The sequence below is a fragment of the Octopus sinensis genome, linkage group LG30, assembly GCF_006345805.1.
Source record: "Octopus sinensis linkage group LG30, ASM634580v1, whole genome shotgun sequence".
Classification (NCBI taxonomy): domain Eukaryota; kingdom Metazoa; phylum Mollusca; class Cephalopoda; order Octopoda; family Octopodidae; genus Octopus; species Octopus sinensis.
The window spans coordinates 13,249,006-13,270,674 of NC_043026.1; the positions used below are offsets into that span (position 1 = coordinate 13,249,006).

General features: G+C 39.5%; 3 protein-coding genes across 4 annotated transcripts in view; all 3 read right to left on the reverse strand.

Moving 5' to 3' along the window:
- The window catches only part of LOC115226499 (zinc finger protein 239-like), a 17,695-nt gene extending 7,851 nt beyond the window's left edge, over positions 1-9,844 (reverse strand). Inside the window, exons 1-2 of the mRNA XM_036515079.1 lie at positions 9,585-9,844; positions 5,601-6,792 (exon numbers count right to left, since the gene is read on the reverse strand). Coding sequence (XP_036370972.1) covers positions 5,601-6,542 — 942 coding nt within the window. The 5' untranslated portion in view covers positions 6,543-6,792; positions 9,585-9,844. The remainder of the gene's footprint in view (positions 1-5,600; positions 6,793-9,584) is intronic.
- A 3,943-nt stretch (positions 9,845-13,787) lies between these two features.
- LOC115226634 (zinc finger protein 664-like) lies at positions 13,788-20,318 on the reverse strand. Of its 2 annotated transcripts, XR_005004327.1 has the most exons (2): positions 18,532-20,318; positions 13,788-14,149 (listed from the first exon to the last, which is right to left on the reverse strand). XR_005004327.1 is itself a non-coding variant. In XM_029797647.2 (1 exon), the coding sequence occupies exon 1, from the start codon at positions 19,794-19,796 to the stop codon at positions 18,639-18,641; it is 1,158 nt and encodes a 385-aa protein (XP_029653507.1). In that variant the 5' UTR covers positions 19,797-20,318; the 3' UTR covers positions 18,224-18,638. The 2 variants fall into 2 exon arrangements, 1 of the variants encoding a protein (XP_029653507.1); XM_029797647.2 differs by lacking the exon at positions 13,788-14,149 and having other exon boundaries at positions 18,224-20,318.
- LOC118768471 (zinc finger protein OZF-like) lies at positions 14,142-15,504 on the reverse strand. The gene has a single exon (XM_036515055.1). The coding sequence runs from the start codon at positions 15,496-15,498 to the stop codon at positions 14,257-14,259; it is 1,242 nt and encodes a 413-aa protein (XP_036370948.1). The 5' UTR covers positions 15,499-15,504; the 3' UTR covers positions 14,142-14,256.
- Positions 20,319-21,669: the final 1,351 nt, after the last annotated feature.

Here is a 21,669-nt window from a genome sequence, read left to right on the forward strand (position 1 = left end):
TCGACTTTGCCTTTCATCCTTTCGGGGTCGATAAATTAAGTACCAGTTACGCACTGGGGTCGATGTAATCGACTTAATCCATTTGTCTGTCCTTGTTTGTCCTCTCTGTGTTTAGCCCCTTGTGGGTAGTAAAGAAATAGGTATTTCGTCTGCCGCTACGTTCTGAGTTCGAATTCCGCCGATGTCGACTTTGCCTTTCATCATCCCTTCGGGGTCGATAAATTAAGTACCAGTTACGCACTGGGGTCGATGTAATCGACTTAATCCATTTGTCTGTCCTTGTTTGTCCTCTCTGTTTTAGCCCCTTGTGGTAGTAAAGAAATAGATATTTCGTCTGCCGTTACGTTTTGAGTTCAAATTCCGCCGATGTCGACTTTGCCTTTCATCCTTTCGGGGTCGATAAATTAAGTACCAGTTACGCACTGGGGTCGATGTAATCGACTTAATCCATTTGTCTGTCCTTGTTTGTCCTCTCTGTGTTTAGCCCCTTGTGGGTAGTAAAGAAATAGATATTTCGTCTGCCGTTACGTTTTGAGTTCAAATTCCGCCGATGTCGACTTTGCCTTTCATCCTTTCGGGGTCGATAAATTAAGTACCAGTTACGCACTGGGGTCGATGTAATCGACTTAATCCATTTGTCTGTCCTTGTTTGTCCTCTCTGTGTTAGCCCCTTGTGGGTAGTAAAGAAATAGGTATTTCGTCTGCCGCTACGTTCTGAGTTCGAATTCCGCCGATGTCGACTTTGCCTTTCATCCTTTCGGGGTCGATAAATTAAGTACCAGTTACGCACTGGGGTCGATGTAATCGACTTAATCCATTTGTCTGTCCTTGTTTGTCCTCTCTGTGTTTAGCCCCTTGTGGGTAGTAAAGAAATAGATATTTCGTCTGCCGTTACGTTTTGAGTTCAAATTCCGCCGATGTCGACTTTGCCTTTCATCCTTTCGGGGTCGATAAATTAAGTACCAGTTACGCACTGGGGTCGATGTAATCGACTTAATCCATTTGTCTGTCCTTGTTTGTCCTCTCTGTGTTTAGCCCCTTGTGGGTAATAAAGAAATAGGTATTTCATCTACCTTTACGTTCTGAGTTCAAATTCCGCCGATGTCGACTTTGCCTTTCATCCTTTCGGGGTCGATAAATTAAGTACCAGTTACGCACTGGGGTCGATGTAATCGACTTAATCCATTTGTCTGTCCTTGTTTGTCCTCTCTGTGTTTAGCCCCTTGTGGGTAGTAAAGAAATGTTAGTCACCAGACACAATAACTAAGTCCTTGTCACTGAGGTAGTCTACAACAGGACCTCATAAAATTCCTTCTTCTGATCTGCCAACTCAGAATGTGGAGCATATGCAAAGACAAATATAGCTACTGACTTGTCTACGACTATGACAGCTTCAATTACTTTATCTACATATTTTTCTGTCAAAAGTATGCATACATAGGCGTAGGAGTGGCTGTGTGGTAAGTAGCTTGTTTACCAACCACATGGTTCCAGGTTCAGTCCCACTGCATGGCACCTTGGGCAAGTGTCTTCTACTATAGCAGCGGGTCGACCAAAGCCTTGTGAGTGGATTTGGTAGACGGAAACTGAAAGAAGCCCGTCCTATATATATATATATATATATATATATATATATATATATATATATATTTGTGTATGTGTGTGTATATGTTTGTGTCTGTGTTTGTCCCCCCAACATCACTTGACAACCGATGCTGGTGTGTTTAAGTCCCTGTAAGTTAGCAGTTCAGCAAAAGAGACCAATAGATTAAGTACTAGGCTCGCTAAGAATAAGCCCTGGGTTTGATTTCCTCGAGTAAAGGCGGTGCTCCAGCATGGCCGCAGTCAAATGACTGAAACGAGTAAAAGAGACCGATAGAATAAGTACTAGGCTTACAAAGAATAAGTCCTGGGGTCGATTTGCTCAACTAAAGGCGGTGCTCCAGCACGGCCCACAGTCAAATGACTGAAACAGGTAAAAGAGTATACATCACCCAAAATTCAAGAAGGATTTAGGGAGAGAATAGAAGTGGGACTGAAGCTAGAACCAGTCTTGGGCTGACCAAAACTTTATGAGCAGATTTGGTAGATGGAAACTGAGGATGGTTGGGTGGATAGGTAAGTTTGTGAGAGTGTAAAGTGAAAGTGAAAGAGAGTAGGGACAAGAAACAGAAGTGAAAACAACACTGAAATATTTTCTTTTTCATTTTGTATATTTATTTACAACATAACAACTGTTCACTGATTTTATCTTTTATTGTATATATAGTATAGTATCTTTTATTATATATATATACGTGCCGGTGACGCGTAAAAAAAAACCAATTCGATCGTGGTCGCTGCCAGCCTTGCCTGGCACCTGTGCTGGTGGCACGTAAAAAGCACCCACTACACTCTCGGAGTGGTTGGTGTTAGGAAGGGCATCCAGCTGTAGAAACACTGCCAGATCAGACTGGAGCCTGGTGCAGCCTTCTGGCTTCCCAGATCCCCGGTCAAACCGTCCAACACATGCTAGCATGGAGAACGGATGCTAAACGATGATGATGATGATAGCTACAGAAAATATGAAATATTGTTATCACAGTTATATCATTTTCCTGTGCCGAAGCATAATCATCATCTAATTTCCACCTTCAAAGATTGCACGGCTTGCACATGTTGACAGGTCCAGGGACTGCTTTGTCCTCCAGCATTTGCTCTGGCCCTGTTTCTACAGCTGGGTGGCTTTGCCAACACCAATCACTTCACTTAGTGCACTGGGTGCTTTTGTCATGACACTAGTACCAATGAAGCTACTATGTAGCTTGCAACACTGAAATCCCCTTCGACTGAGCAGAGCTACATTAAAGAGGGAGATAAGAAGTTAAAGTATGAAAGAAGGGTTTGTATAGTTTATCTTATAGGATAAATTTTAAGCCTTCTCTGTGCTGTTGTCCACATGAGTTTCCTTCCTTGTAGCTGCAATTTGTCACATTACTAAAGTTTATTTCCAGTAAACAGGGGACTTTTGATTCAGAACAAGGGTTAGGGTTAGGGTTAATTTTTGTTTTCTGATGTTATTTCCATTGTTTATAAACTAAGCACGAGGTAACCAATCTTCAAAATCGATTGCAGTTTCTTTTACATTTTATTTTTACTGAATCGAAATGGCCATTCCTGCATTTGAAGCTTTTTCTGAAGGAAATCTTGTTTGATTCTGACTCAGACGATGATTTTGAAGGATTTACTTAAGCAGACATCGATGGTGAAATCATTTGAGATGATGATGAGGATGTAGACTGTGCTTACAGTTTATATTGAGTGGATACTATCATCCATGGTTGGCCGATTTAAGGAACATACTATCCCAGGGTTACATAAAAATACTATTCATCCATTCCTTTATTAGTATACAGAAAAATCAAGTCTGTACACACAATACAATGTAAGTTATAACAATTTTAAACCAATGGTGCTCCTGGCTTTTGCTCCCTCAAAAATAATGCAGGGGCAGGGGAAACTATTTTAGGGGCAAATCAGCGTGTTAAAGGTTAGTGGGTAGCTAGCAGAAACGTTAGCATGCAGGGCAAAATGCTTAGCGGTATTTTGTCTGCCGTTACGATGTAAGTTCAAATTCTGCCGAGGTCGACTTTGCCTTTCATCCTCCTGGGGTCGATAAATTAAGTACCAGTCACACTCTGGGGTCGATGTAATCGACTTAATCCGTTTGTCTGTCCTTGTTTGTCCCCTTGTGGGTAGTAAAGAAATAGGTATTTCGTCTGCCGATACGTTCTGAGTTCAAATTCCGCCGCGGTCGACTTTGCCTTTCATCCTCCTGGGGTCGATAAATTAAGTACCAGTCAAGCTCTGGGGTCGATGTAATCGACTTAATCCGTTTGTCTGTCCTTGTTTGTCCCTCTGTGTTTAGCCCCTTGTGGGTAGTAAAGAAATAGGTATTTCGTCTGCCGATACGTTCTGAGTTCAAATTCCGCCGCGGTCGACTTTGCCTTTCATCCTCCTGGGGTCGATAAATTAAGTACCAGTCAAGCTCTGGGGTCGATGTAATCGACTTAATCCGTTTGTCTGTCCTTGTTTGTCCCTCTGTGTTTAGCCCCTTGTGGGTAGTAAAGAAATAGGTAAATATAGAGCAGCAACACATAATGGAAGTTTTGTTGATTTTTTACCTTTTTCTCATTGGTATATCAAGAAATTTTATAAATTCTATAACTCATCAATACTTGTCTTAACTTCTCCTTTTCCCTACAGGTACAGATTCTGCCAAACTGTGAAGAAGGCACAATGAAAAGTAGCTCAGGTGAAATTGTGGGGATGCTGGAGTGGAGAGAAATTGTGTGCGTACGAGATGTAAGATGGAAGAGGTCCTCAAACCAAATTCCTCACAGCTAAGTGACAGCAGGTGTGTATAAGTGAGATTAGTGTTTGGGTAGGGATACTGTCAGCTGAGATGGCAAAAGTAATTGCGAGTAGAAAAGGTGGATCTTTTCGGTTTGAACGGTAGTTTTTAACACAATTTCTAGGTAACTAAAAAATTTTAAACTTCGTATACTGGTAGAATGTGTTTATAAAACATCTTTTTCTCTTGGCTTTATTGAGAAAATTCTATAGTTTGTAAGATATTTGTTGTTTTTTTTTTCTTCAATTTCTGCAATTTCAACCAATCACTGATGTCTATTGAGGTAAAAAAAAAACATTCTGTGCTGTATGAATATGTCCCTCGTTTAAGAAACAGATTGGGTTTATTTACATTTGTGAAGAAAAAAGATACCCTTCATCCCACCCCTAACCCTAAAACAGATTGAAATGCAATAGATCGATACTAGGGTCATAATTATGGGTGACAATTTCATATGACACTGCTAGAAAAAACTGCCGTTCAAACCGAAAAGATCCGAAAGGGTGTGTGACAGGATGATTAAGTTTGAGAATAATTAAAGGTACCTCAACAGCAACATTTATCTTGGCACATGCCCTACAGGCAAGACTGTCAGAAATACAGGAGTTCCATTATGAGATCTTTCAGCAGACTCTGTCAACACCTGACAGCAACCTCGTTATCATAGGCAGAAACTTGAATGGACATATTAGTTTCAAATTTTGGCACAAGGCCAGCATGGAAGATGGATGTCAACTGATGATGATAATGATATGGTTACTAAACTCTATGGTTATGTTTATGCTTCATCAAGTTAAGTTAAGTTAAGTTAATTTTTTGGCTCAAAAAGCAAAAAGCAAGGCCATGTAGGGGGACATGGAGTTATGTACAGGGAGGGTGTTCATGCAAAGAGTTCAGGCCATTTCTGGTAAAGAGAGATTTTGAACCGAGCCGTCGTTGGCATCTTCACTATCTCGTCCGGACGGAGAAAGCACCTCTCCTTCGGTTGAAATGAAATCGTCGCAGATAGAGCTTTTCGGAGTGACCCCACAGCCGACGCTCTGGAGCAGGAGTGAAGAACATCTCTTTCGAGAGGTTACACTTTCCGCTTATGATGTGAGCAAGAATGAGATCACCACGGTGTCGTCGTTTTTCTAGGGAATAAAGTTCGAGCGTCTCCAGCCTTTCTTCATAAGAGTAATTATACGAAAGTGATTTATCACAGATATCACAGAGATGAAGGTTTCTTTCCTGTATGAATACGTTTGTGACTAGATAAATCACCACTTCGAGAAAATGATTTACCACACACCTCACAGTGAAATGGTTTCTCACCTGTATGAATACGCTTATGAACAGTTAAGGGGCTACTTTCAGCAAAGGATTTACCACAGATGTTACACTGATATGGCTTTTCCCCAGTGTGAATACGTCTGTGTACAGTCAATTGGGTACTGTGTGAGAATAATTTCCTACAGATATCACACTGATATGGTTTTTCACCGGTATGAAAGCGTTTGTGTTGAGTTAAGTCACCACTTACAGAGAATGCTTTATCACAGACATCACAGTGAAAGGGTTTCTCACCTGTATGAATGCGCTTATGAACAGTTAATGAACTACTTTCAGCGAATGATCTACCACAGACATCGCAGGGATATGGCTTTTCCCCAGTGTGAATACGTCTGTGTACAGTCAAGTGAGTACTTTGTGAGAATGATTTACTACAGATATCACACTGATATGGTTTTTCACCAGTATGAAAGCGTTTATGTTGAGTCAAGTCACTACTCCCACAGAACGATTTACCACAGATGTCACAGTGAAATGGTTTCTCCCCTGTATGAATGCGTTTGTGTTTAGTTAGGGTACTCCCTACTGAGAAAGATTTTCCACAGACATCACAGTGATATGGTTTCTCTCCTGTGTGAATACGTATATGAACAGTCAAATGAATCCTTCGAGAGAATGATTTGCCACAGATATCACAGTGATGTGACCTCTCTCTTCCGTGGATAAGTTTGTGTTCATGGAGAAGCCGCTCATCAGAGAATAATTTACCACAGACATCACACTGACATGGTGTTTTTCCTTTCTCTTTCTTTATATCATCAGGAAAATCAATAGCTTTACATTGTCTTTCATAGTCCTCACATAATATATACTCCATAATTTTTCTTCTCCAATTTATATAAACAAGATTGCATCAATTCTGTAAAACATTTTCCTTTTGGTCATCAAGAGACGATAACTAATGATGATGTATCTGCTGCAAACAATTCTTTAACCTTTTGCACACTGTCCACACGTTATGTCACTGTATGAGTTTTCTCCTCTGTAGCAGCAGAGCAGTGGAAGTGGAGACAATCCTAGAGAAGATGCAGTGTTTGAAAGGTCAATCTTGAATGTTATTTGATAATCTGAAATAAGAAAGAAACAATAGTGTAGAAGATATTTAAACAATAGATATCCAACAATATCACAACTCCCTACAGATAAACTGTAGATCATAGTCATCATCATCATCAAGTAACATCCGTTGTCCATGCTGATATGGGTTGGATGGTTTGACCAGGGCTGGTAATCTGAGGGATTGCATCAGGTTCCTATCTGATCTAGCATGGTTTCTACAGCTGGATGCTCTTCCTAGCGCCAACTACTCTGAGAGCGTAGTGGGTGTTTTTTACGTGCCACGATCGGTTGGTGCTTTTACGTGTCACCAACACTGACGCCAGTCAGGCGATGCTGGCATCTGCCACGTCCGGACGGTGGTTTTTACGTGTCACCAGCACAGGTGTCTTAACTACAATTTCCATTTGATTTTTATTTTGATGTTGACGAACTTGACTCAGTAGGTCTCCCCGGGAACAGCGGGTCACTCTATGATCCAAGGTTTGCACAGCAGGCCGTCCTGCGAGCCGTAAAATACAAGGATACATCATCATTACATTGCTGAACAAAATTTTTATTATTTTTTGTCTTTGGTCAGTAAGTGTTATTCCCTGATTGCTTTTATCTACAAATCAAAGGAGATGACTACATATATATATATATATGTATATATAAGTTCAGCAACAATTTAGATTCAAATGAATATGGTACTTAATTTAGATGCACCAGAATTTTGTATGGTGTTAGCCATAAAAAATTTGTGGGGTGATTATAATAAAAAATAAGCAACAAGAATGACTCCGGTTATTTGGTACAATTGTTTCGCACTACAACATTTTATTAAAAGTTGTAAGTATTACAAGTATTTGTGTGTATATATATATATATTATATATATATATAAAAATATATATTATATATATATATATATATATATATATATATATATATATATAGGTAAACAGTAAAAATAATTACAGACATGGACAAGAACATGAAACACCACAGAGACGACACAAGAACCACAGGACGGGACATTCGAAGCCCTCAGTCATCAGTCAAGAACCAGATCATCTTAGCAATTTCGGCTGATTATATATATATATATATATATATACATACATATCGTGAAGGAGATGAGTGTATGTATGGATGGCAGTAATTTTATTTAGGTTAACAGATCCCAGTACCTTGTCATTTCCTCAGTAGTGATGTAGTCACATATCTCTTCTACAGCAAGACCTTTGTACCTATCCCTCCATCAAACCTTCGTGTCCCAACAGATAACTAACAAAAGACTTTATTATATGTTCATAATCAGAAACTATAAATTTGTGTCAGATTCCTCTAATGTCATAGATAGTAGCTTAGAGAAAGTGGTTCTGAACCAGGGTCCATAAAAGAGTTAGTTATAATATCGAATCGCTCGTTAGAAGGGTACAACCGAGTAAAATAGGAATTAAAGAAGTCCATATATAAAATATATGTTGGAGCAGGAGTCGGGGAACTTTTTTAACCAGTTACCCCAAAATATATTTAAGCCGACGTTACCTCCCTTGAGTTGAAACTAAATAAATTTCAGATTCTTTGAATACAAAAGATTTATTGTATTTATTTATATGGAGAACACAATTATAAATATAAAAAGTATAAAACAAATGAATAGCCTTATTACGAAACAAAAGGATTTTTTAAGAAACTTTTTCACTTCAGATTTGGAAGAAATGATGTTTCACTTTTGTTACAATTACATCAAAATTGATGCATTTTGATGCCAGAGCAATTTGGATACAGTCTTCAGGGTCCAATATATACTCTGCTTTGTTTTTATGTTCATTAGGGTGGAAAATCCTTGTTTGCGAAGGTAGGTTGTTAAAAAAGGCAACTTTTTGACTGTCTTCTGATTCCAGAAGAAAGATTTATCGTAACAAGGAACACGTTTTTTAAATATAATTTTACTTATGCCCAATGAGTCCTCATTACCCGCAAGAATTTTCTTCAACGAAAAGAAAAAGAAAATTCCAAATGATTCCCGGACGAGAGCCAGGGTCTCTCCCCGCCACCACTTTTTCCGAACCAAAATAAGGGATTTGCAGCATATTAGGTCATTTACACAGGTTCGCCGACCCCTGGCTTGGAGAAAGTTTCGAACCGGTATTTTTTAATCAGGGTCCACATAGGACTTTGAGGGGTCCACGCAACAAAATAGTCGACTGGGGATTCACAATAGTATTTTAAGACAAACTTTGTTTTAGGTTTATGCAATGGTATGCATTGCAAAAAACAGCTTGACGTCTCTCAACAAAACAGGATTTTTGAAAGAAGTTGGGATCTTTTCTGTTTGAACGGCAGTTTTTTCTAGCGGTGTCATATGAAATTGTCACGCATAATTATGACCCTAGTATCGATCTATTGCATTTCAATCTGTTTTAGGTTTATGCAATGGTATGTATTGCAAGAAACATATTGACGTCTCTCAACCTAAACAAGTTAATGTCCGGAAAACAAAACAGGAATTTTGAAAGAAGATTCTATAAGACAAGTTTTTAAAAATCGAATGGTTATGGGAGTCCACCAGAATAAAATAGTAACCAAAGGGATCCATTGGTTAAAAGAATGGTTAAAAACTGCTGGTAATTGCTTTGTATCGTTGAAATCTGTTCGATAATTGAGGCAAGGAGGTGGAGACCAGAACTGCTGTCTACGTCCACCGAGCAACATTAAAGGGTTTGTTTTGTGGAGGCGAAGATGCGGGAGTTAATGCAGACGATGACACACGATGTTAATTAAGAGATAGAATAGCTTCATGACTGAATACTTACAGAAATTTGTTTCTATCGAGGTTAAATATCGATTTGGCTTCAACAGTGGACATGAGAAGCAGAAAACCAGGAACAAAGGTGCGAAGAAGGCGGATGCCACCTTTACTGCGCTTGCGTAGAACTGACATCGCTTTCCTATAGAATATCAGTTTCAAATTCTGGCACAAGGCCAGCAATTTCGGGGGTCGGGGTGAGTCGTTCACATCGACTCCAGTGCTCAGCTGGTACTTATTTCATCGACCCTAAAAGGATGAGGTAATTTTTCAGGGTAACACCTGCACGATTTTCACTAACAAAAAAAAAAAACCCTCCAGTTTTTTTGCGTGGAATTAAGTACCCTGACCTCCTAATATGTTGCAAATCCCTTATTTTAGTTCAGAAAAAGTGGTGGCAGGGAGAGACCCTGGCCCCCGTCCCGGAGTCATTGGAAATTTTCCATTTCTTTTCGTTGAATGAATTCCTATCGCATCCTAATATGCTACAAAACCATTGTTTTGGAGTCCGAAAAACGGAAATTGTACCCACTCCCAACATTTTACAGAAATAAAATTTCCAGAGAGTGAATTACATGGTTCGTTATTAAATCTATATATATTGTGCATGGTTAATGTTTACATCTTTAACCGGTTATTAAACAGAACGTAGTTTTTGTTTCCCATACATGTAATAACATGGCAATCTTTCGGTCACCCACACAATCATCCCGCATGACATAAAGTGGCTAGTCTGAAAAACAGGGTAAATGACGTTGTCTCCTCATGCCTCAGTCTGTATACCAGTAACTAATAATCGCCAAAAACATTACATACATTGTTTATATCGAATATATAATTACAGTTTCTACAACAAATGAGGACACTCTTGGTTTCTTATTCTTTTCCTTATACTCGTTCCACTTTTTGCATCAACCATTATCGTGTCACTATAAACTGGTGAGATGACATCTGTGTCATTAATAAAAGAAAATATTATACAACAGAATTTAAGGATATATATATATCTTTTATATTTTACTCGTTTCAGTCATTAGGTTGTGGCCATGCTGGAGCACCACCTTGAAGAATTTATAGCTGAATGAAACCATGCCAGAACTTATCGGTGTCTTTTACTGAACCACTAAGTTACAGGGTTCTAAACACACTAACACCAGTTGTCAAGTGGCGGTGGGGGAACAAACATTGACAATGGACTTCTTTTCAGTTTCCACCTTCTCAATCAATTAGGTTTTCATTGATTCAAGGCTATCGTAGAAGACACTTGCCCAAGGGGTCACATAATGAGACTGAACCCTACCTTATGGTTGGGAACGTAGACGTCCTTCTAATTGAATGTAATAAAGTGTAGGATTAGATTATTATCCTACTTCCAGCTAGTGTTGCGGTCAGGATTTGAAAAGTAGGGCAGATTTCCCCTCATCCGATCGTGGCCGTTTGCCAGCCTCGCCTGGCACCTTTGCCGGTGGCACGTAAAAAGCACCCGCTACACTCATGGAGTGGTTGGCGTTAGGAAGGGCATCCAGCTGTAGAAACACTGCCAGATCAGACTGGAGCCTGGTGCAGCCTTCTGGCTTCCCAGACCCCAGTTGCACCGTCCAACCCATGCCAGCATGGAAAGCGGATGCTAAACAATGATGATGATGATGATTTGAAAAAAACAAGGGGGAATTTGTAGAAGTGTTCAGTGAACAAATACCCGGTAGTGGCTGAAACATGAACTGATCAAGTTTCTGTATAAATTTTCCTTTTATATGTTTGTTTCCTTTTACACAATATGAAACCAACGGCTAAAAATTCTCTGAAGCAGCAACCCTCCTGATTTTATCAATGAGCCACCATTGCCTGGTGAAAAGGATTAGCCTGCAACAGTCCTGTGCTGGTGCCATGTAAACGTGTTCATGCCATTGCCACATTAAAAGCACCCAATACACTTTGTGAAGTGGTTGGCATTAGGAAGGGCATCCAGCCATAGAAACCAAGCCAAATCAGAGTGGAACCTGGTGCAGCTCTCTAGCTTCAGCCAACCAATCCGACCCATGCCAGCATGGAAAACAGATGTTAAAGGTAATACCTCTTTTTTTTTCAGCACCTTCCGGAGTATTCGGGCGGTTCCAAGCAATGCTGTTTTCTGCAAGTGCTCCACCCTTATTGCAGCCCCTATTTGTTCCACGAATTCCTCGAGATTTTTGCTCACTGTTTCCAGGGCTCCGACAATTATTGGTACTACTGCTATCTTTTTCATCGACCACAACTGCTTAAACGTCCCAAGCTAACCTGTCATATCTCTCGACTTATCGCATACCTTGGTGTCAGCTGGGCTTGCTATATCGATTAGGACAATGATGAAGATGATGATGTATAAAGAATAATACTGAATCTGTTGCAATTTTTGATAGACAAAATTTTATTTTTTTCCTACACAAAAATATAAGCAATGTCTGTGCTATAATAATAATAATAATGAAATTATTGTATACAGTGCTCAGGTGCACCACAACTTGTCAGAAAGTGCATATAAAGTACATGCAGTAATGTAGAAATGTCTGGAAAGTGAACATGCTTGTGTGTGTATCAAGTGTAGTGTTGGTGAATCTCAGGAAGCATGGAAGTTTTGAAGGATGCAGTGCTCCGACAACTAACAACTGATGCCGGCAGTTTGTTCCACGCTTCAGCAACTCTCAGCGTGAAAAAATGTTTCCTGAAGTCATGGGAGCTGTGCTGTTTTCTTACTTTGTAAATATGTCCACGGGTGTTAGATGGGTGGAGTTTGAAGAGGTGCTCAGAGTTATTGTTTGAATGTCAAAATGGCAAAAGAGTTTAAATGTTATTGTTACAACAGTGAGAAACTTAAGTGTTAGTCGTGTTGCTGATCGTTCATAAACTTAGGATCCAAAGCAGCAGAAGTAGGGTTGCATCTTCTGTCGACAGTAATTTTATGTATATTTCTGGTGTCACATAAGAAAAAGCACCCGTGCTGGTGCCACATAGCACCCCTTCAGGGTTGGCAAAAACGATGTGGTGGACAACGAAAAAAACTGGCTGATGACAGTCAAGGCTGATCTGGAACCCAACCTAGGCCCCCATATCTTTGGCGTTCGCTGCTGGAATAAGGAGTGGTTGGAAATCATGCGGTCATTAGCCTCAAATTGCCAGGCCTGGTCGGCGTTTCTGAGAAATGCAGCATTGAGGATGAATGAAGCCAGCTCAACCCACCCCGGGTGAATGCTGTCTCAAGTCAAAAAAGTCATATAACACCCTGGTGCTGTGTAATATGTCCAGTGCACTCTGTAAAGTGGTTACCATCATGAAGGGCATCCAGTTTGTGCAAACGGTGAGGCTGATGTCATTAGGGACCCAATATGAACCGATTGCAGGCATGTGATGCTGACAGATTCTTGTTTGACAAAGAACAACAAAGAGAAAAAGACAAGAATTTCTGGGTTTGTTGGTTGGTATCATCCAGTCATAAGAACTGAGCGAAAAACAGACATGGAGTCTGGGCATCTTTTCAGATGGCCAGTTGCTATCAAACCCACCGACCCATGCTGGCATTGAAAACGGACGTTAAATGATGATGTTAGCAATGAATGTGTTTGCTAAGCATCTCTAGGAATGTTGAGCAAGTGCTGGGTGCTTAAATGTGAATGTATGGATGTTGAAATGTGTGACATGTAAAGATGTTCAGGTGTATGCGTGTGTGAGCAGAAAGAAAGTGAAACTAGTAAGACAGAAAAACAATCATCTTGAGAAGACCATGGCCATCCATACATACAGGCATGTCCTTTATGAACACACACCCTATTTTCCTTTTACACATGGCTTAAACCTTTTGATATCAATCTCCCTGAAACTGCCATTGCGTCTATGATACAAAAACCCCAGTTCTAAAGAGATCTAAATTAAGACTGTTGCAAAGGTTGCAAGACGCAACGAAAATTTTAGGAAAATAAAAATAAGAAACAAGTGGAAATTTTACCGGTGAGTGTGTCGATTACATCGACCCCAGTGCGTGACTGGTACTTTATTTAACGACCCCAAAAGGATGAAAGGCTAAGTCGACCTCGGCGGAATTTGAACTCAGAACATAACAGCACATCCAAACATATGTTTCTTTATTACCCACAAGGGGCTAAACACAGAGGGGACAAACAAGGACAGACATGGGTATTAAGTCGATTACATCGACCTCAGTGCGTAACTGGTGCTTATTTAATCGACCCCGAAAGGATGAAAGGCAAAGTCGACCTCGGTGGAATTTGAACTCAGAACGTAACCGCAGACGAAATACCACTAAGCATTTCGCCTGGCGTGCTAACGTTGCTGCCAGCTCTCCGCCCACTCCAGCTAAGGTCTTTGATCTTGCATGTGCATGTAAAATGTTCGTGTGCTGGTGCTGCATGGATGCACCAATGCTGATGGCATGTAAAAAGGACCCAGAACAATTTGTTAAATGGTTGCTGTTAGGAAGGGCATCCAGCCATAGAAACCATGGCAAAGCAGACAATTGGGGCCTGGATGGCGCTCCATCTGGTCAGCTCCTGTCAAACTGTCCAACCCATGCCAGCATATGTGACTGTGAATATGAACACTAGAACGGTTTTTCTCAAGCGTGGATTCCTAAGTGCTTTTTTTTAATCATTTTTTGATCCAAAATATTTTCCACAGATTTCAAAGTTTCATGGTTTTATTGCCCTGTGTATTCTTTGGTGAATAGCAAGACTTGATCTCCCAGGAAACGAATTACCACATGTTTTACACATGAAGCGTTTATCCCCGATATGTGTCCTTTTGTGACCTGCAAGATTAGAACTATCAGAGAAACGTTTTCCACATGTCTCACAACGGAAGGGTTTCTCCCCACTATGGATTCGTTTGTGTCTCTCCAAATTAGGATTAGTTAGAAACGACTGCCCACACGTTTCACAACGATAGGGCCTTTCTCCTGTGTGTATGCGCCGGTGAGCTCTTAAGTTACTATTAGAAGCGAAATACTTATCACATATTTCACACCGATACGGTTTTTCCCCAGTATGTTTCCGTTGGTGATCTACAAGACTGGAATTCTCACTGAAAGATTTCCCACAAATTTTACAGCAGAATGGTCGTTCTCCAGTATGAGTCCTAATGTGTGATTTTAAGTGGCTGCTAACGGTAAAAGATTTGCCACAGAGATCACAGGTGAAGGGTTTCTCTCCCGTATGTACCCTCACGTGGTTTTTCAAATCAGATTTGACCACAAAAGTTTTCCCACATATATCACAGTGAAAAGGCCTTTCCCCACTGTGTATTCGTCGATGAGGTATAAGGGTAGAACGTTGAGAGAATGATTTACCACAAGTTTCACAACGATACTGTTTTTCACCCGTGTGGATTCTTTGATGAGCTACAAAAGTAAAACGATGACAGAATGACTTCTTACATATTTCACAATGATACCGTTTTTCACCCGTATGAATTCTAACGTGAACTACAAGATTATATTCATCAAAGAATGCTTTGTCACACGTTTCACAACGATACTTTTTTTCCGAGATATGTATTCGTTTGTGCTTTGTTAAATAACTTTTACAGACGAATGATTTCTCACATAATTCACACTGATATGGTTTTTCTTCACTGTGTAATTTTTTGTGTTTTCTTAAAGCATGCTTAGTAGCAAAATCTTTCTCACACGTTTCACATCGATATAGTTTCTCTGTTTTGTGTATTTCTCTGTGCGTTAAAACTTCCTGTTCTGAAGAGAATGTTTTCCTACAAATCTCACAGCGATATTCAGGAATATTCCTTTTATCTAATAACCTTTCTTTAGATTCATTAATTAAAGGCTTTTCGTCGCTGAATGTCCGTGTAACTGTTTCTGTGTCGGTCTGAACAGTCGGGTTAGAAGTGTTCAACCGATTAATGTCCTGCATTTTCATTCTTCAGAATTCCGGAATATATTAATATATAACGATCCAGTTCCTTGTCTTGAATCTCATAAGAATTTTGATAACGTTTGTGGAAAATATGCAATGCAGATATATATTCTATTCGCTACGAAAATGCAGATTGTCAACTGGGTCGTCTCTTTTCTCCTTTAAGAGATGTGGCTATAGTTTAATAAAGGCAAAAACGATTTTAGAGAGAGATCATAAATGACAGGTAACACAACTTCAGGTGAACATTTTGTTTTTTCTCACAGCTTATAACAAAACAATCCCTTAGCATAATAGTAAATCATTGAAAGACAGGGCGATGCAATTTTCCACTAACGATTGTAAGGTGCGCGCAATGATATTCCGAATGAGTTACAAACAATCGACGATGTAACTTCATTTATGATGGAATTAATTAATGATGAAGGTGATAGAACACTGACCCTGAAACATGTAGGCAATCGGATGTCGTCCACAAACATTAATGTGTCCTCGTAATATAATTATTACACATTATAACAATTAAATTGCCGAAACGATGGATTTATCGGTGACATAGGTCAGAAGTCCCCAACAAAATTTAGTACATTCAAAAATGCCGTTCTTTCAAATGATCCAACCCGTTGTTAATCAAAAGGCATTTGCCAGCAAAATAATTATTTCTTATCAACGAAATAGTCTCTTCGTGCTCCTTCAATCTGCGACAAACAGCAACCGAATTTGCCTCAAATCATGAATCCAAAGCTAAAATCTACGTGTTTAAAAGTGAAAACAAACTTAACGGCCCAATTAATGTTTCTTTTAGTTTAATGTAAGTTATTAAACAAAACGTTGTTTTTGTTTCCTATACATGGAATAACACCATCATGGCAATCTTTCGGTATTGGTAAACAATATCAGTCACCCACTCAAAGGGGCTTTTTTCGTCTCGTTTTTTTTTTTCTTCACTTTCTCAGCGTCCTGGTATTAAAAAAACCTATGAACAGAGCCCGAAAGATTGCTTGGAGATACATAGCATGTTTCATAAATCTGCCAGTTTAAAGTATAGTTAAGCATATACCTTTTAAAGTAGCTCTTTCGTAATTCTATGTTAAATTAATATAATGTGGATGTACAAATTTTACATATTTTATACTAACATATAAAAATATGTACAAAACTGATTAATACGATTAATAGCCAGGCTAGCAAGAAGCTGAAGGGTGTGTGTTTTTCTTGGCTAAACTGGCAACATGACCATCCGAAATACAACAATATCTAGAGGCGCAATGGCCCAGTGGTTAGGGCAGCGGACTCGCGGTTTCGATTCCCAGACCGGGCGTTGTGAGTGTTTATTGAGCGAAAACACCTAAAGTTCCACGAGGCTCTGGCAGGTTGTGGGGTGGCGAACCCTGCTGTACTCTCTCACTACAACTTTTTCTCACTCTTACTTCCTGTTTCTGTTGTACCTGTATTTCAAAGGGCCGGCCTTGTCACTCTCTGTGTCACGCTGAATATCCCCGAGAACTACGTTAAGGGTGCACGTGTCTGTGGAGTGCTCAGCCACTTACACGTTAATTTCACGAGCAGGCTGTTCCGTTGATTCGGATCAACCGGAACCCTCGACGTCGTAACCGACGGAGTGCTTCTTCTACAACAATATCTGTTTCAACACACGATTTCACATAAAAAATCTTGCACAACAAATAAATAAACGTAAGATTAAATCATTTAGCAATTAAACTGGACGTATCTAGCCAAAACATTCTTCTTAGTTTATGTTCAAACTGGTCAGGTCTGGCCTCTCATACCTATCATACAATGTCTTTCTAAAAATTTAGTTTCCTCATCAAAATCTCAAAGCTACAGGATACGCAGGATTAATACAAAACAATGTGGATGAATCTGCATTACTTTTGAAAGAATTATGTGAATGCAAAAGATTTAAATAAAAAATTGAAACTTGTTCAACTCAGTTTTGTGTAAAAGTTTAATATTTAAGTAATTTGCTATTAACTCTTTTGTTACTATATGAAACCAACGGCTAAAAATTCTCTGAAGCAGCAACCCTCCTGATTTTATCAATGAGCCACCATTGCCTGGTGAAAAGGATTAGCCTGCAACAGTCCTGTGCTGGTGCCATGTAAACGTGTCCATGCCATTGCCACATTAAAAGCACCCAATACACTTTGTGAAGTGGTTGGCATTAGGAAGGGCATCCAGCCATAGAAACCAAGCCAAATCAGAGTGGAACCTGGTGCAGCTCTCTAGCTTCAGCCAACCAATCCGACCCATGCCAGCATGGATAACAGATCTTTATCTTCTCTTTTACTTGTTTCAGTCAGTTGACTGCGGCCATGCTGGAGCACCGTCTTTAGTCGAGCAACTCGACCCCGGGACTTATTCTTTGTAAGCACAGTACTTATTCTATCGGTCTCTTTTGCCGAACCGCTAAGTGATGGGGACGTAAACACACCAGCATCGGTTGACATGCAATGCTAGGGGGACAAACACAGACACACACACATACATATATACGACGGGCTTCTTTCAGTTTCCGTCTACCAAATCCAAGGCTTTGGTCGGCTCGAGGCTATAGTAGAAGACACTTGCCCAAGCTACCACACAGTGGGACTGAACCCGGAACCATGTGATTGGTAAGCAAGCTACTTACCACACAGCCACTACTATGCCTATGTCAAAGGACAATAATTAAGATGATGATGTATAAAGAATACTGAATCCATTGCAATTTTTGATAGACAAAATTTTATTTTTTTTCTACACAAAAATATAAGCAATGTCTGTGCAATGAATGACAAAATGTCAAAAGAGTTGAAATGTTATTGTTACAACAGTGAGAAAGTGAAATGAGAGTCGTTGTGTTGCCGTTGCTGATCGTTCATTGTGGTTGTTGTCAGCATCTGTCTATGGATACTCATTGCCTCATCTCTGCTGTCTTTCACTGTTCTCTCTGCTCTAACCCAATGCTCTCTGTCAAGTAGCCGTGCTGCATTTATATTGATGGTTAGGCTCAGAAACAAGCCTTTCTCTAATGTGACTGTGAATATGAACACTAGAACGGTTTTTCTCAAGCGTGGATTCCTAAGTGCTTTTTTTTAATCATTTTTTGATCCAAAATATTTTCCACAGATTTCAAAGTTTCATGGTTTTATTGCACTGTGTATTCTTTGGTGAATAGCAAGACTTGATCTCCCAGGAAACGAATTACCACATGTTTTACACATGAAGCGTTTATCCCCAGTATGAATCCTCTTGTGAACTATAAGATTAGAACTATCAGAGAACCATTTACCACATGTCTCACAACGGAAGGGTTTCTCCCCACTATGGATTCGTTTGTGAGTCTTTAAATGGGAATTATTTTTGAATGACTGCCCACACGTTTCACAACGATAGGGCCTTTCTCCTGTGTGTATGCGCCTGTGTGCTGTTAAGTTACCATTAGAAGCGAAATACTTATCACATATTTCACACCGATAAGGTTTTTCCCCAGTATGTTTTCCTTGGTGAACCACGAGGCTGGAATTCTCACTGAAAGATTTCCCACAAATTTTACAGCGGAATGGTCGTTCTCCAGTATGAGTCCTTCTGTGGGATTTTAAGTGGCTGCTAACGGTAAAAGATTTCCCACAGAGATCACAGGTGTAGGGTTTCTCACCCGTATGTACCCTCACGTGGTTTGTTAAATCACATTTGATCACAAAACTTTTCCCACATATATCACAGTGAAAAGGCCTTTCCCCACTGTGTATTCGTTGATGGGGTATAAGTGTAGAACGATGACAGAAAGATTTACCACATATTTCACAGTGATACCGTTTTTCTCCCGTGTGGATTCTTACGTGAACTACAAGATCATATTCATCAAAGAAAGCTTTCTCACACGTTTCACAACGATACTTTTTTTCCGCGGTATGTATTCGTTTGTGCTTTGTTAAATAACTTTTACAGACGAATGATTTCTCACATAATTCACACTGATATGGTTTTTCTTCACTGTGTAATTTTTTGTGTTTCCTTAAATAACGATTAGAAGCAAAATCTTTCTCACACGTTTCACATCGATATAGTTTCTCTGTTTTGTGTATTTCTCTGTGCGTTAAAACTTCATGTTCTGAAGAGAATGTTTTCCTACAAATCTCACAGCGATATTCAAGAATATTCCTTTTATCTAATAACCTTTCTTTAGATTCATTAATTAAAGGCTTTTCGTCGCTGAATGTCCGTGTAACTGTTTCTGTATCGGTCTGAACAGTCGGGTTAGAATTGTTCAACCGATTAATGTCCTGCATTTTCATTCTTCAGAATTCAGGAATATATTAATATATAACGATCCAGTTCCTTGTCTTGAATCTCATAAGAATTTTGATAACGTTTGTGGAAAATATGCAATGCAGATATATATTCTATTCGCTACGAAAATGCAGATTGTCAACTGGGTCGTCTCTTTTCTCCTTTAAGAGATGGGATATAGTTTAATAAAGGCAAAAACGATTTTAGAGAGAGATCATAAATGACAGGTAACAGAACTTCGGGTGAACATTTTGTTTTTTCTCGCAGCTTATAACAAAACAATCCCTTAGCATAATAGTAAATCATTGAAAGACAGGGCGATGCAATTTTCCACTAACGATTGTAAGGTGCGCGCAATGATATTCCGAATGAGTTACAAACAATCGACGATGTAACTTCATTTATGATGGAATTAATTAATGATGAAGGTGATAGAACACTGACCCTGAAACATGTAGGCAATCGGATGTCGTCCACAAACATTAATATGTCCTCTTAATATAATTATTACACATTATAACAATTAAATTGCCGAAACGATGGATTTATCGGTGACATAGGTTAAAAGTCCCCAACAAAAATTAGTACATTCAGAAATGCCGTTCTTTGGCGTTCATCAGTTTGGGGTTGATTAAATGAGTACCAATTAAAAACAGATGTTGATGTAATCTAATTACCCGCTGTCCTGAAATTTCTGGCTTTGTGGCAAAATTTGAAATCAAATATTAACACACTTCTGTTTTTATGATATAAGGTAAAACGTAAAGGCAAATAGGAAAAAAATCTAGCTAGAAGTTCAAAAAAATACTCTCATTTAATATCTCAGAAGATTGAATTGATTCAATCAACTTAGTCTATGACAAATGCTCTAAAATACTTTTATTTCAGTCCTTTAGCATTCAAAAGTAATGCTTATTTATTCATATTGTTTGAATTAATCATGCATTATCTCTGTTACGATATAGGTATACACGTCTGGTGTAAATTGGTATTACATAAATAAATACTTGGTTGTGGTTATCTAACAATAACGTATCGCAGAAATATATATTAACACAGAACGCATTCCGTATTACTCACGTGTAGGTATGATACTCAGTATTTACTGTTCAACTACCGACTGCTAAATCATCACATATCGAACTAACACCCATTTCTTTATTTTGTGCATCAGGACAAGTGAGGCCATAACTTGTGGCCTCTACATGGGATGTAGCCAGCCCACTTATGCATACGTTTCTTCCTTGGGACACAAAACTCTGCTTGCGAGTACCTGTTGAGGCAAGTGAAATCAGAATTGAAATCGAAATTTCGTTTGCCACAGTAAGCAGGCAATCTTCCTCTGTATGGTAGAGGATGGCTGCCACCTGCCATGCCTCGTCAATTTCAAGGGGCAGTCTACCTATCCTTACTCTGGGCGCTCGTTTGCCACAGTAAGCAGGCAATCTTCCTCTGTATGGTAGAGGATGGCTGCCACCTGCCATGCCTCGTCAATTTCAAGGGGCAGTCTACCTATCCTTACTCTGGGCGCTCGTTTGCCACAGTAAGCAGGCAATCTTCCTCTGTATGGTAAAGGATAGCTGCCACCTGCCATGCCTCGTCAATTTCAAGGGGCAATCTACCTATCCTTACTGTGGGCGCTCGTTTGCCACAGTAAGTAGGCAGTGGTGCCCACTCAGCCGATTTCAAGGCCACAGTGGAGTATTTATTTATTTGCTTCATTTTCGTTTACAAAGCACACCTCCACCATGCCGAATTTCCGCCCTCTGGTGTAGAACGTGGTACAGACCTTCACCTCACTCAAACACTCTTTTACTGCTTCTGTCCTTGCTGTTTCTACTTTCTTTGTTGCTATGTTTAACGTTCTGTAGATAATAG